At 34.7% G+C, this 14451-nt stretch overlaps 1 protein-coding gene across 27 annotated transcripts in view; it reads right to left on the reverse strand.

The window, feature by feature from the left end:
* The window catches only part of ROBO2 (roundabout guidance receptor 2), a 1364435-nt gene that overhangs the window by 48293 nt on the left and 1301691 nt on the right, over positions 1-14451 (reverse strand). For all 27 annotated transcript variants that reach the window (XM_015445439.3, XM_074033673.1, XM_045384387.2 and 24 more), the window contains 3 exons: positions 12461-12643; positions 6210-6252; positions 4642-4769 (listed from right to left, as the gene is read on the reverse strand). In XM_015445439.3, the coding sequence (XP_015300925.3) occupies positions 4642-4769; positions 6210-6252; positions 12461-12643 (354 nt within the window). The remainder of the gene's footprint in view (positions 1-4641; positions 4770-6209; positions 6253-12460; positions 12644-14451) is intronic.

Genomic DNA, 14451 nt, shown 5'->3' on the forward strand with positions numbered 1-14451 from the left:
GCGTTAGCACTTTACAGTAGCAGTGATAGCGAATCCACAACCCACAGATGAAAAACATCTCTTTATCCCAAGAGACGTGGACGACAATGGCTGAATATATGCTAACATTTCCAAAATTATACCCCACTGACTATCAAGTACATTTTTTGAAGTTATAACTTGCCACTTATTGGTGTGATTTCATTGCTCCAGAAATGGAGAATGCATTCTTTTTTCTTGAATAACAAAGGAAAATTTTCATGTATAAGTCATTTTCACAGTATAGCAGAATTTAACTATAGAAAAAGCAGTCTCCGTGATCGGTGACTTTAATTTATGCTATCAACTCCGAACTAGAGAATTACTGTTTCATGTTGTAATACAGCTAGAGTAAAATTAAACTTCAGGAACAACACTGAATATCAATCAGTCCATTTTTCATTCTGGTGTGCTGAATTATTTTTACATGATGCTTTACAATTCAGAACCGCCGCCTCTCTCCTGAGCTCCTATTTTCCCTTTTTGGAAGAAAGATACCGAGTGAATCTAAAATAGAAATCAGTAAATAACACTATTTTTAATCATGTAGAGTTAAAATGAATCTAATTATTATATAGTACATTTTAAAATAAACTGTCTTCTGAAAGCTTCATTTCATGGGACTTGAGGTCATGAAATCACTTCATTCTTTCATTATAGGACATTTTCAACTATCTTAACACTTTTAGATTAGCTGATGCTCAATAGTACCGGAAATAACAATTCTTACAGAAATATTACTTTTGCTTTTGAATTTCACCTAAGCTAAAAACTGTCTAGCAACTGTAGAAAGAAATGTATACTGTATTTTTTATACTGTATAACTTAAATCTTTATGAAGGTTTTGAAGTTTGGAACTTGTTTTACAATTGAGTGGATATGTACTTAATATATTGAAGTAAGTATCTTAAATGTGTATAAGAAATTGTTAAACGTATTTAAACTTATAATATTTCACCAGGCTGTATGAGCAAATAACATTATTTTTGAATTTCAGAACTTCACAACTACTTTCTTGCCCTTCTTTCTTTGAGCTATGTACTAATTACAAAATTTGATGTTAAGCATATTGCATTCTCAAGTGTTAATATTATTTTTATTTCTCAAAAACTTTTAAGATGTAGTATATCCAAATTGGTGAAAATAGATCCTTCACTCTGGGTGATTTTTCAGACTTTTGTTTCTGCCGCTTCCACCATGTCCTTCACTGATGAATATTAAGTGAATATACATGATTCCCCAACGTGGGCTCCAATTTCACACACTTTGAATTTAAAGTTCTTCAAAGCTTTAGATGTGGATTGCAAGCCATTTCAATGGCAAGCTTTTCAAATGACTGTGTGCTCAAATGTTAAACAATGAAGAAAAGTGGTCCAAGAATCTAATCCCACATAATATTGCTATACAACTAATGCTATGGCTCTGGAAATTGAATCTCTCCTATCCCTGCTAGATAAAATTATAGTCAGCCTTTAAGTCTAAGTGCTTCTGTATTGATTTTTAGGCTGCATATTGTCTTCAGATATGATTTGATCATCCCTACATTTTCAAAAAATAAACTGAATTATATTCTAACATCGAAATATTGGAATATTGCACATGAATATTTGGATGTTAAGAAGAGTCCTGTAATATCAGATGATTTGGAACTCTGGGCTGGCCTTCCTCCCAAAAGCCTAGACCTAAATAGGTGATGCCATCTTTAGCAGGTCTTTTTTCCATTTCCATTTATTGCAGTCCCCACCTACCAATCCTTAATGTTTTAGACTGTCTGACGAGGGCTTGTTAACACTTGTGTTTGAAACCTATGAGTTATACAAAGCCTTCCTCCACTTGGAATTGGTAATTCATTCTGTAGTTTTTCAGCACCCTGGTTATACTTGTACTCACATTTATTTCCTTTTGTTTTATATAATGATCTGTATGAATGACTGTCTCCTTCACTGCATCATAAAGTCACTTGAAGACAGGAGCATATGGGATTTATGTCTGCATTTTCATAATTGCTCACCCAGTGTTTTGAAGAGAGTAAGCACTTGCTGACTTGAATGATTAAATAAATTTTTTATGGTTTGCTTTGATAAAATGTAGATTTATGCTATAATTAGTAACTTTATTATTCTAAGCACTATTTTTATTACATTCAAACATGTATTGTCATTTCATTCTTAAAGGGGAAATGTCAGTATCCATCCTTATTCTTCTAAGTGAATATGGTTATATAGTCATACATGTGAATCCACCTTTACAACAGAAAGCAGAGTTTTCTACAACCAGATGTCAAATTATTTATCTTGAGGAATCTTAGTTTATTGACCCTTAACATGGAAATATGATTATCTATTTCATACATTACTATGCAAGTAAAATGAATTAAAATATACAAAAAAAATTTTAACAGTATTTCTGGCACAGAGTAAATGCTTAAAATGACTCTCACATGGATAAGGGACACAGTCAACCCTAAAAAATGTTGTCTTGGCCTTGCTGTTCATCTATGAGATATTTCACATTGTGAAAATGGAAGAAAAACCTTGCATATCTCCAAGTGTACCCTTCTGTGAAATTTGACTGAGACATTTTACATGTCAAGTTAGCCTTGTGGAAACTGAAAATTCATTTCCTCCATCTGTAAGCATATATTTCTTGATAAAACAGTAGCATGTCATATTATTTCAATAAAAATACAAGCGGTAAAAGAGGCAGTTATTCCTTGATTGATAAAAGCTGTGGGAAGAGAATTCCTTTTGACAAAATCAGTCTACATAGCAGGGGTGGGACATTTTTGTTTCCTGATGAGCAGGTGCTCAGGCACAGAAACTACCTATGGCAAAGTGATAGCCTACAGTTGACCACAGTCAGGTCACTTAGGGGAGGAAGCTACTACTGGAGTCTCTGGGCAAATGAGAGTCCTAAGTGGGGTGTGTTGGCTTACAGAAAGGGAAGACGAAGCTGAGGAGTCATATAACTTACTTTCCATTCTCTCACTCCACTGATGCCTGGTCATTGATGGTATGCCAAACTTTGTGCTAAATATATATATATATATATATATATATATATATTCCCCTTCTCATAGTTGGTACTGACAGAATGCAGAGTTATGCAATAATTAGTAGCTTCATTATTTGAAATGCAATTTTAAATGTAGTCAAACATAGTAGTAATCAATTCTTAAAGAGAAAATGCTATGACTATTCTTCTCAGTTCTCAGTCAATCTGGTTATATACTCATGCATATGAAATCAACCCATTGAGGCTTATAATGGACTCAGAAAAATTTAACAGAGCCCTGAGCCTCCTTCATTAATTCTAAAAGTCCTGAAATCTTACAGCGAATTCATACAGCTTTACTTGGATCACAGCACTATTCTAATTAATCACTCCAATTTTCTACTGTTACTCCATTCTTCATCCAGCAGCAGGCTGGATGACTTAAAACAGTACTTGGATCCCAGCATTCTCCTGTTAAAAATCCATCAACGGCTTGTGATAACCCTCTGAACGAAGCCTAAACTCTTTATGTGACTTAAAAGGTCCTTTGTTAGCTATCCTTCTGTGTTTCTTACCATTTCTGCTTCCTCGTACTTTATACTCAAGTCATTAGGAAATTCTTGCATTTCTCAAGTAGGTCAATGTCTTTTATTTCTGGAACTTAAAATAGAGCAATTTCTTTTCTACACACTGTTTTTTTTTTCATACTTTTGACTCATTTTTAAGCTTGCTTCAGGTATCAACTTAAATAATACTCTGTTCATAGAGCTTTCTTCCTCCCAATTGGTAGACATTCCATGTGGGGTTCTGGCAAGGCAGTTTAAGTATATTTAATGTCTGTATAATCTTCCACCAATGGAAAACTCACATGAACCTGCCAAGCCACACTGAGATCAGAGAGCTCCCTACTCCTCTCATCAACCAAGCTCTCTCGTATTGACTGGATGACAAGGTGAAGGCAGGGGAAGGTGGTAGTTTTTTACAGAAGGTTACTTCTGTCTCCTTACAAACCCACAGGGAGAGGACTCTGGCACCAAATTTTGAAGGCTTTAGCATGTCATCCACCTAGTACTTTTTTGTCTTTTTTTTTTTTTGGATACCAGTTATTAATTGTGGAACTACAGAAAAGTTCTCTCTCAAGATGTTATATTGACTTAATTGTCTATTTCTTACATGACATATTATATGAGGGCAAGGACCATCTTTTTTATATCAATATTAGATTCTACGGTCTTCCATAGTGCCAAGTACACAGGAGATGCTCAATAAATACATGTTAAATGAGAAAGAGAAGGGAAACCTCTAGTCCAAAACCATAAGCCCTAGTTAGCAAAACAGTTTCTGAGTTCAGTAATCTTGTACTAGTAATCCTGCAAACAAATATATTATAAATATTTATCATCTTGGTTAGTAATAGCTTCCTTAAAAGTTTGGTTTTACTCAAGGTAATAAAGACAAAATAGTTTCACATTAAAATATTTAGCAAATGTACAGCACTGTTGGTGCATATGTTTCATTAACTTTAATTATGGGAGTAAATATTCTCTGATATGTCTCTTTAAAAAAAATCCAGGAAGGTCAAAAAAAGAGAGAGAACTCAAATAACGTTATTTATAAAACATAACTTACCTCCACGGCCAAAATTTCCAATATCATTTGGGCCACTATTACTATTATTTACTGGCAAGCTTGTGGCTGGCCAAGAATCAGCAAGCCATGGATAGCTGGGATCACCAGCATTTAGAAGACCTGGACGGCTAAAACAGAGATTACAAGGAAATTAATGCATGGAGCTCAATGCAAGATTTTGACACCCATCTCATGCAATATAAAGGGTTAAGAAATCGAAGATATTAATTGACTTCAAATTAATATATGTAGACTCCCTAGAATTAAATAACTCCAGCAATTCATTAAGGCTATACATAGATTAACAGTGGACACAGGGAGTCCTTGCCCGGGATTCTGTCCATGTCCAGATGAATTCAGGTGTCTGCCCTGAAACTGGTAGGAATCAATAACATACTAGGATCCCAAAACAAGGTTTGATGATAAATTGGCACCTCAAGGGAACAACTGCTCAAAGTGACTTCTCTATGTCAGCCATTTCTAAAACTTTGGGCTATTCCTTCCTCAATTCCCGCAGCTCCCTTATGTATCTGCCCCTCTAGGCTGTAACCCTTGTTATGACCCTTCACGCTTGACTTGGAGGCAAGGAACAAGGAACTTAGCGAAATTAATGAACAGTATTTATACTCTCCATCAATAGCACATTTCCAAGTTCTTATCTGCAAAACATCAAGGGCATATTAAGGGTTTTTTTTAAGGTAATGAAAGATACACTGTGATCTGATCCAGCATGTGAGTATAGTCTATGAGGAAAATTTCCTTCACGTCATATTTAATAAAGAACTCCCTTCTTTAATATAAAAGATGGGATTCTGATTCCTTTCCAGATTACTAGCATATTTACACGGAAATAGAACATCTATAATCATTACACTTTTCTTTTGATAGACCCCTTCTGGTACAATCCCTAAGAGAAACATGTGTTTCTATGGAAACTGCAATAAGAAGACCCAACTGCTTTCTTGCTACATCCACAAGCTCTCATTAGACTTAATCTCTTTTTGCTAAAATATTGATTACATGGGAGATTGGAAGTTATTACCAGGGCCTAATTACAATCTCCATATTGGCAAAGGGAAAATAGATGAGGATATATGAGTTTGTTATCAGCTTTTATCAATTTCAAATGAGTATCCAAAGTTGTGGAATCCAGTCCTATCAATCTATAGCCTATTCATCATCCATGAATCATTTACTTTGTGATCGATTATGTGTAATTGTTCACTCACAGCAATTTAGTGAGAGCCAATAAGGAGTCTTAAACAACAGCAACTTCATTTGCTAATGTCTAATTAATGCAATAAACATCCTGCTAACAAATGAACACATTCCATGTGATATTTACTACTAATTTCTTCAGGGGCATCTGGGAGATATGAAACATCTGGACCTGATTCCTCTAAAGTGCACAACAGATAGATCATTAAACTTTGTGCTAAGCCATTTAATTCCTCCCAGAATTCTCAGACTTTTAAATGATCATTTATTACAATAATAGCCTCTTACTATAGTGTTTCCCCAGTCCTGATTAAAAAAATAATACTAATGAAGCCATCTCCTTAGCATACCTTCCGTTGGTCATTAGTCCTCCATCTCCTCTTTGAAACGTAACTATAAAAAAAGAAAAAAAAGGAAGACATGCACGCACAAGTCGTCAATATTAATTACAATTCATAACAACTACATATTGGCCCTTAGTTTAGAGCTGAGGCCTCTGGGAATTTTAACAAAATATAATTAACATAATTGTACAGAGAGTAACAGTGGTTTGGCCCCAAGGCAAAGCCATCATTTGCTCCAATTTTAATAGGACATTTCAAAATTCTTTAAGCCAAATCCAAGGTTAAGTTAAAGAACCAATTCGTATTTAAATGTCAAACCTGTTATAATGAGTATATATAGTGATATTGCAAGATCATCGTAACATTATTGTGAATTTATCAAATCAAGATTTTTAATTTTAAAACAAAGGTGTCCTAATTAGAAGGCATAAGGCAAAACACTCATAATAGAAATTGAAGCAGGGAAGTTCCAACATGTTATGTCCTTCTAATGAAACTTATTGACTACAGATTTTTCACCATCACAAATCCTTTGATGACCCTCATAAACAGTGATAATTACAACAGACGTGAACTATAATTAATAGAGAATAACATGCTCACAAAAATGAATTTTTCAAATAATTGATACTGAATATATTCCTAATTGTATGTAGTGATCAGAAAAGTTGAATCCTCCATATAACTATGGAACTTATTAGCAACACCAGTAAGCATCCACCAGAGCTACAGCCAGTGAATCCAGTGAATCTCCTCTCTCCAGTCAATAGTTTCAAGTCTACAAAGCCAACAACATGAAAGTGGATTTTAACGACTGGTCAAAGAACGTTATTATCAGTTCAGGTCCGTCATCCATTGCCCAAACCTCTGCAGCCAAAGGTATTTGGACTCCAAAATGATTCAGAATTGAGAAAGGTAATATACTTTGCATATTACAAAGAGGTTCTAAAACAGTAAACTGTATTCAAAGTTATTTAGTTTTTCTGCAGTGGAATGTGAACATCCATTATTAGTAGAATAAAGTCTACAAATAGCTTCACATTAGTTTGGATCAAATTTTGCCATTACATTATGGCAAACTAGAAAATTATTTTTAAAAAGAAATGTGGAGTTTAGAAGTGTACAGCTTGCAAAAGTGCAATGAACCTGCAATTCTGACCAAAATTAACGTGGATTGGCTAAACCAATCACTGGGGATGAAGGAGAAAAAAATACCATTTTCACTGCTGTGCACTCAGTAAACTCTGTCTTTGGAAGGCATTGACTATATTTACTATGATTTTTTAAATGTGGTAAGTACAGGGGAAAATAAATGAAATTTAATTAGTTGATTCATATTTGTAAGTAAATAGAGGATATATTGCCACTTAATATATACACATAGTGAATACTTCTTAATTTGAGTAACTCTCCATAACTCCTCTGTTCTCAAGTTTGGGCTATCAGATATGGTGATGACTCTTTAAATTTTACGAATTTCCAAATGAAGTCCCTCCTTTAAGGTTATCTACTAATAGTATCTCTCATGATATCAGAATCAGGTAATATGATTATAAACTCCAAGAGTCTTCATGGGACAGTAAAGCATATCAGGGCTCTCAGGAAGTTCTTATTGGTACCTGAAATATACTCTGCCTTATCAGTTGTACATGTAATATCTCAAACGCATTGCAGAACAATCCTGACATAACCTTTGCATCTGCTCAGCACTGGCTATAGGCACATGCTCAGAGAAGATGAAAGAATCCAAATGCGAAAGGCTCACTGAAGTGCGCGGAATCAGGAATCAGCAGTGCATCTGTCCCACATTGTGCCCCTTTAATAACTGCTTTTAACAAAAAAGAATTAATCTGAAATAATTAATGCAAAAAATTGAGCACTGGAGATATTAAATAAATGCCTGATTAGTACACACGCAATGTGAAAACAGTATAGCTAATTAGCCTTCCATCTGATGTGACTTTCTAGTTTGTGGTTTTTCTTAATGGACTATCAAGTGATTGTTTTAGTCTGTTAAAAGAGAGTTAAGATAATGGTGTGAATATTATTGTGAATATGCAAATAAGCAGATGCTCATGGGCTACACCTCAAAATGTGCTGTTTAAGAGATATGTGAGAAGCTAAATTGTTTTCCCTAATTTAGATGCTCTTTTGTCCCATTCAAACTTTCTGTTAGTGCCAGAGCAATAAATAATATTAGAGGAAAGGAGGACAACAGAAGCAGAGGTACAAACATTGAGTTGTACTTAACTTTAATACACGAACCAGCGGCAAATTCTTCAGGACATGTAAAGTTTAAAGTATTATAATAGAACACTGAAAACCTTATAAAAAATATATCACGAGGCCGGGCGCGGTGGCTTACGTCTGTAATCCCAGCACTTTGGGAGGCCCAAGGGGTTGGATCACGAGGTCAGGAGTTCAAGACCAGCCTAGCCAAGACAGTGAAACCCTGTCTCTACTAAGAATACAAAAATTAGCCGGGCATGGTGGCAAGTGCCTGTAATCCCAGCTATTCGAGAGGCTGAGGTAGGAGAATTGCTTGAACTCTGGGGGCGGAGGTTGCAGTGAGCTGAGATCATGCCAGTGCACTCCAGCCTGGACGACAGAGTGAGACTCTGTCTCAAGAAAAAAAAAAAGATATATATATATACACATATATACACATAACGCATTAAAGTTAATTTGCAAACTTGTTAGGGCATGAACACTATAGTATGTATGGCCAATATCTGGCAATTGAAAACTAAATGCCGTGAGCAAAATAATTTAAATTTAAAAATATTTCATATTAAGCATTTGGGACAATCTATTTTCTGTTTCTGTTCCCATCACCATTAAAATACGGTTTTCAAATGATTCTAGACTGCCAATAGGGTGTCAAAGTATTCCGTAAAGACATTTATCTCTGTATCTGTGCATATTAACGACACAAGGCAAAACTTCACACTACATTATGTAAGTATTTGATGACCTTAAAAAGGTTCATATATAATTTAGTACAAAATCTAAATGTCCATTTTGTATTATTTCTGTCAGAATTTTTTAAAAACTCTTCTCTTAATGGGTTGTTTAGTTGTGTTTCTAAAGAAGAGAAAAAAAGGGAACACTTTTTCAAGTTTCATTTTTTACTTTATGCTGCAAAACTGGTTCTATTTTGAAAAGTAGATCAAAAGGAACAACTTCTCTTAGATCATGAAGTTTAGGGAAGACTACAAATAACTATGAACAATGAGAACTCCTCAAAGGGAAATCATATCTGGTGTTCTGATCAGGGTTTTGTGTGTGTGCAGAAAGACGAACATACAAATAAAACGCCACAGAAAATTGAAAGCTATTTTGAGGTGGTTCTCATTTCGAAGAAGTGTTTGCCTTGAAGCTGTAAGAAGGGTTGGGTGTGGCCAGACAATCTTGTTCTCATCACAATTTTGATAATCACAGAGTAGTAACTTTGTGCTTATTAGAGATACCTATGGAATAACTGTGACTCTCAATCAGAAGTCTCTGCTAGTATCCAAAAATTAAGAACTTTCAAGGAGTTACACACGGAATATTTTAGCTTCTACTAACTGAATAGTATAAGTGCTTAGGTTTCCAAAAAGCTCTGCGGACACCACAATCTAAAATGCTTTTGAAAACATTTTGAATTTCTTGCAATTTCTGCAACACATATAAGGTAAAGAGATTTTGCAAGGTTATAGCATACAAAAAGTAACTCTAATATGACCTCACAGAATTAATCCTAACCTCATGCCTGCTACAACTGGGGTAGAAGAGGAGAAAACATAACTGTGGTAAATTGACATTTTGAGTGAGGAAGCTTTCAGAGTGCCTGTCTTTAGTAGGTCACATTTTCCTACTCCAAATGGAAACTTTACTGTTGCAGCCAAGCCTCATTCCCTTTCCCGATGAGCTATTTCTCAAATATGAATGTAGATTCATCCTTTTTTAATAAGCACTAACTCAGCCCAGATAATCAGAGTATAAAAAATCCATTAAATCTTTTAAGTGCCTTGGATGGTTTTGTCCAATAATTTATATTTCACTGATGATTTTAAGACGTATGTGTGAAGTGTTTAGCATTTCACATAATTTGTTCACTCACATTAAATTGTTTATATTTACTGAGCTTCATAAAATCTGTTATCTTCAGAGTCAGCCATCTATCAGTTAAGTATAAAACTTCTGAAAGGCTTCTCTCTGGCTTGGCCTTATTCCAAAATACCTGAAGGGCACAGCACCTTCTGAGTTAGCAGTTCTTCTACAAGCAGATGAGTATCAATAACAATAAAAAATTGTAATAGGAAATGTACTATTCTTGTCAAGCTCAATGATCAACATCTATTTTCAAATTAAGTGCATAGGCTGTGCAAAGAATTGCTGTTAAAAAAAGAAGAAAAGTCTCTCTGGTGTAATTTTACTAACAGTATAAACTTACTACCTATGAGAGATATTTTATTTCTAAGGAGTGAGTGAATGAAGAAATATGGAGGATAAAAATGCAACACTCCAAATGTGAATATATTAGAACTTTGCACTGAACTGACCAGCATAGTCAATTTTTTATTATCATTGCTAACGTCAAGCAAAGGGATACACACCAAATAGTCCATGAATTAAATCAGTTCTTCCTTATATTTCACATGATTTATACAAGTGTATCACAGAGATGTAATATAACACGGCGGCTGATTAAACAGAAAGGTGATGGGCAATGCCTTCAGCGATGAAGGCAGAGAACTGGACTGCATAACAAGAAGGCACATTAAAGTATCACTAATTTTCCAGACTTTGACACTCAGCAGTTACTGCCTAGCACCCCTTTCTGCAAAGAATCCCTCACTGTTGAAGTGATATAGCACTTGGGTGACAAATTATGAGGAAGCAGAGAGGCAGCAACCAATGAGAAATGAGAATGGCAGGATAATGGCATGTCACCAAACATGGAAGCCTTTTGTCAATAGATATGCTGTACTACTTTCTCTGGTCCTGGAAATGTATTCTATCAAGTAACTAATACATTTTATCTTCATAAGATACAGACACAAGCTACAATGCTATAATCAAATGATCATAAACATATAAATGCATCAAATAACAAGCAAGGCAACCAAGTCAGTGCTATACTCAGCATTTTGCACTATTTCCACATTCTCAGCAGTTTAGGCGCCTACAAGCCACAGCATCTTAAAAGCTTAATAACCAATGACGCCTCTGTCAAAATCAGTTACTAAGACATTTATGCTTCCTAGCAAAGTTAATGTTAGAAATAGAAGATTGAATGCAATGTCTCAAAAACTTCTTACATATTTGTAAAATCATGTCCAATTAAAATTGGTCCCTTGTGAATTCTAGAAAGTGTGAAATGTTGTGAGATATTTCTTATTGTTATTGGAGAAAATATTTAAAATAAACTGCACTTAAAATTATAATCGAACGTCGCTTCAGTATTGAGTTAATTCTGTCAATCACTGACTTTACAGTTTTGTGTCTCCTCTCTCTTCTCTCTCTACCATGGAGATATTTTGAAGGCCACGATATAGGACACCCTTGAAACTCTGTCCTGGCTTCTAAGAAGAAAACATTGTTGTGAATGTGCAGACCATCTAGGGTCTTCTTTTTATTGTTCTGCTTCAGCTTCTTTCTCTTTCTCTTCATTTTCCTTTTCTTTTAAAATACTGCTTGTTTGCATTGTAATAAGAGTCTATGTAAGTGAACAGTAAATCACTTAATTCATGCCTCATCAGTCTTATCAATTCTGGTGAGATTTTTGCTTGTCAGTATTTTTCACGAGGGACATTTCCTATTGTAATCTGCATCCTGACACACTAAAAGCTGTATTTCAAAATGTTCTTCTTTCCTGAACATTTAAGTAATGCTCATGCATAAATCCACTTCTCAAACATGGCTTCATAGCATGTAACACATTGTGTGTGTGTGTATGTGTGTATCTGTGTGTGTGTGTATGAGTTTATGATTTCAAAGAACTAGTTGAGAAAAACAGTTAAGCATTTTTATCAGTCTGTGCTCTTGTTATGCTTCACTGGAGCTACAAGCAGAATGACTTTGCCTCATGGTTATAAAGTGATATGGTCAAGAGCAATGCATTAAAGCATGTTGAGTGTAATTGCATTTTACAGTGCAGGTTTCTAAAATAAGCCAAAATCACTCATTTGTTATTCCTTTCTGCTCCTTCCATTCATTTCATTACATTCCTACAGATTAAGAGATTTTCTTAGCTGGAAATAGTCACTTACCAGCATAGTTACTGAGTCCCTTCCTCTTCTTTCTTCTCCAATACAACCATATGCTAAAACCCATCAAAATTACCCAGCAGGCACCACCAATACCAGCAATAAAGGCCGGTTGCTTCACCACGTCAGTGATTTGCTCAGTTATGCTGTTATTGTTTTCAGTAATGACAACTTCATTACGTCTCCCTATGGAAAAAACAATAGTATTAGTATATATTCAAACAAAAATAAGCACAGGAATACAAACATGATGCATCAAAAATGAAGAAAAATTATTTGAAGGCAGGAAATACTTGTTTTGAGCCCATCACAAGTATTGATAAGCATAGTTGATAATTTTCAAAAGAAGAATCAAATCATGAATTTGAAAATGTGATTAAGAACACTGACCTCTTGTGTTGTGGTTTGCTATGGACGGATTCACAACCACATATTGATTTATCACCTTATAAATTATAAAAATAGTACCAGGAGTTGAATTAATAACTTATCTTGAATTATATACAGTGTTTTTAAATATAGTTTTCATTTTTAAGACAGCAATGACAACTTTTAACATGAGGTGTTTGCAAATTGCCTTTCTGCTGAGGCACTGTCCATATTCAATTGTTTGTAATTCACAAGAACATGTAACTTAATGTTAACTTTAATATTCTACCAAAGAGCTTATTTTGAGCAAATATCCTTTCATTTTCTGGAGAGTATTAAAACTACTATACAAAACAAGGACAATTATGTAAACAGCTTTCACAGAGATCAGCATGCATAATTAAAATATGAAAAGATGAAACTTATATATTCCCTTAAAGTATCTGAAACTAATTTGAAAATCCATTTGAAAGGCAAATTTAAAGAACAACTTAAAAATTAACTTTGAGGTCTCCATCACTGAGAAATACATTTAAATCTGGACTCAGATTATTCTAGAACTAGTTGTGTTTGGAAAATTTAGACCCCTCAGATAATTAAGAAAATCTCAGTCTGCATTTTAAATCGGTCTTAAACTTGTGGAATCATAAGATTTATGGGCTTATTTAGCAGATTAAGAAATGTAGACACTGGGAATTAAGTGATTTCTAATGTCAATGTGATGCCTAATTAGTGACTAATCAAAGACTTTTAAAAGGTAAGTGGTAAGCAAAATATAAATGGCACATTTCAGCATACGACATCAAAGGAATGTGTGGGATTTTCCCTGTTTTACTTATAGCACTATAATATATTAAAAAGATCATGGTCTTTGAAGTCATGATTTTGATGAAACAACTCTGCCACTTACTAGCCAAGTAAGCAGTAAGCTTAATCTTCCAGAGCCCGTGTCAGTTGGTTGGCACCAGTATTGTCTACTTCATGTATTTTGGGAGGATTGAAGTGGAGGCTAATACGAAGACAGTAGTTTTTGACTCAAAATTATGACCCATGTAAGTTTAAGGGCTGCTTTAAGGACTTCTCAGTCAACCTCAGTGACATGAGTGATAAATTATCTAGATTTGAGAATCCTGCAGATCTCAATTCACTTGTTTACCTCACTGCTCCTCCTTTCTTCCAAGGCAGAAAATTAGCCTACATTTCCTAGCATCTTTTGCAGTAGAGTTCAAAAAAGTAACTGAGCATTAGCCAGTGGTAACTAGGAACAAAATGTGCACATGACCTTCCAGGCCTGATCCCTAACACTGCCTTGACTTGAAACTCTATTTCCTCATTGGTTGGACAGAAACAGGGGATCTGTTGGAGGATGTTAAGCTTCTAAGACATGGGAGAGCTATGGTTTGAAAGATCCAAAACCCCTGAATAATGACATTGAGTAGAAACTCCATTTCCCATTCTGCTGATCCATATTGGTCTGAGCTGTGAATTAGAAATAAAATTTTATTTTGTTAATCTTTTCAAAATACAGGCTTTTTTATCATAGCTGTTAGCATTTCCTTACACATAATCCATTCCTGAAAGGTCTTTTGATTAAATTTCAGATTTAAATACCAACGTCACTTATG

Source organism: Macaca fascicularis, chromosome 2 (genome assembly GCF_037993035.2).
Source record: "Macaca fascicularis isolate 582-1 chromosome 2, T2T-MFA8v1.1".
Taxonomy (NCBI): domain Eukaryota; kingdom Metazoa; phylum Chordata; class Mammalia; order Primates; family Cercopithecidae; genus Macaca; species Macaca fascicularis.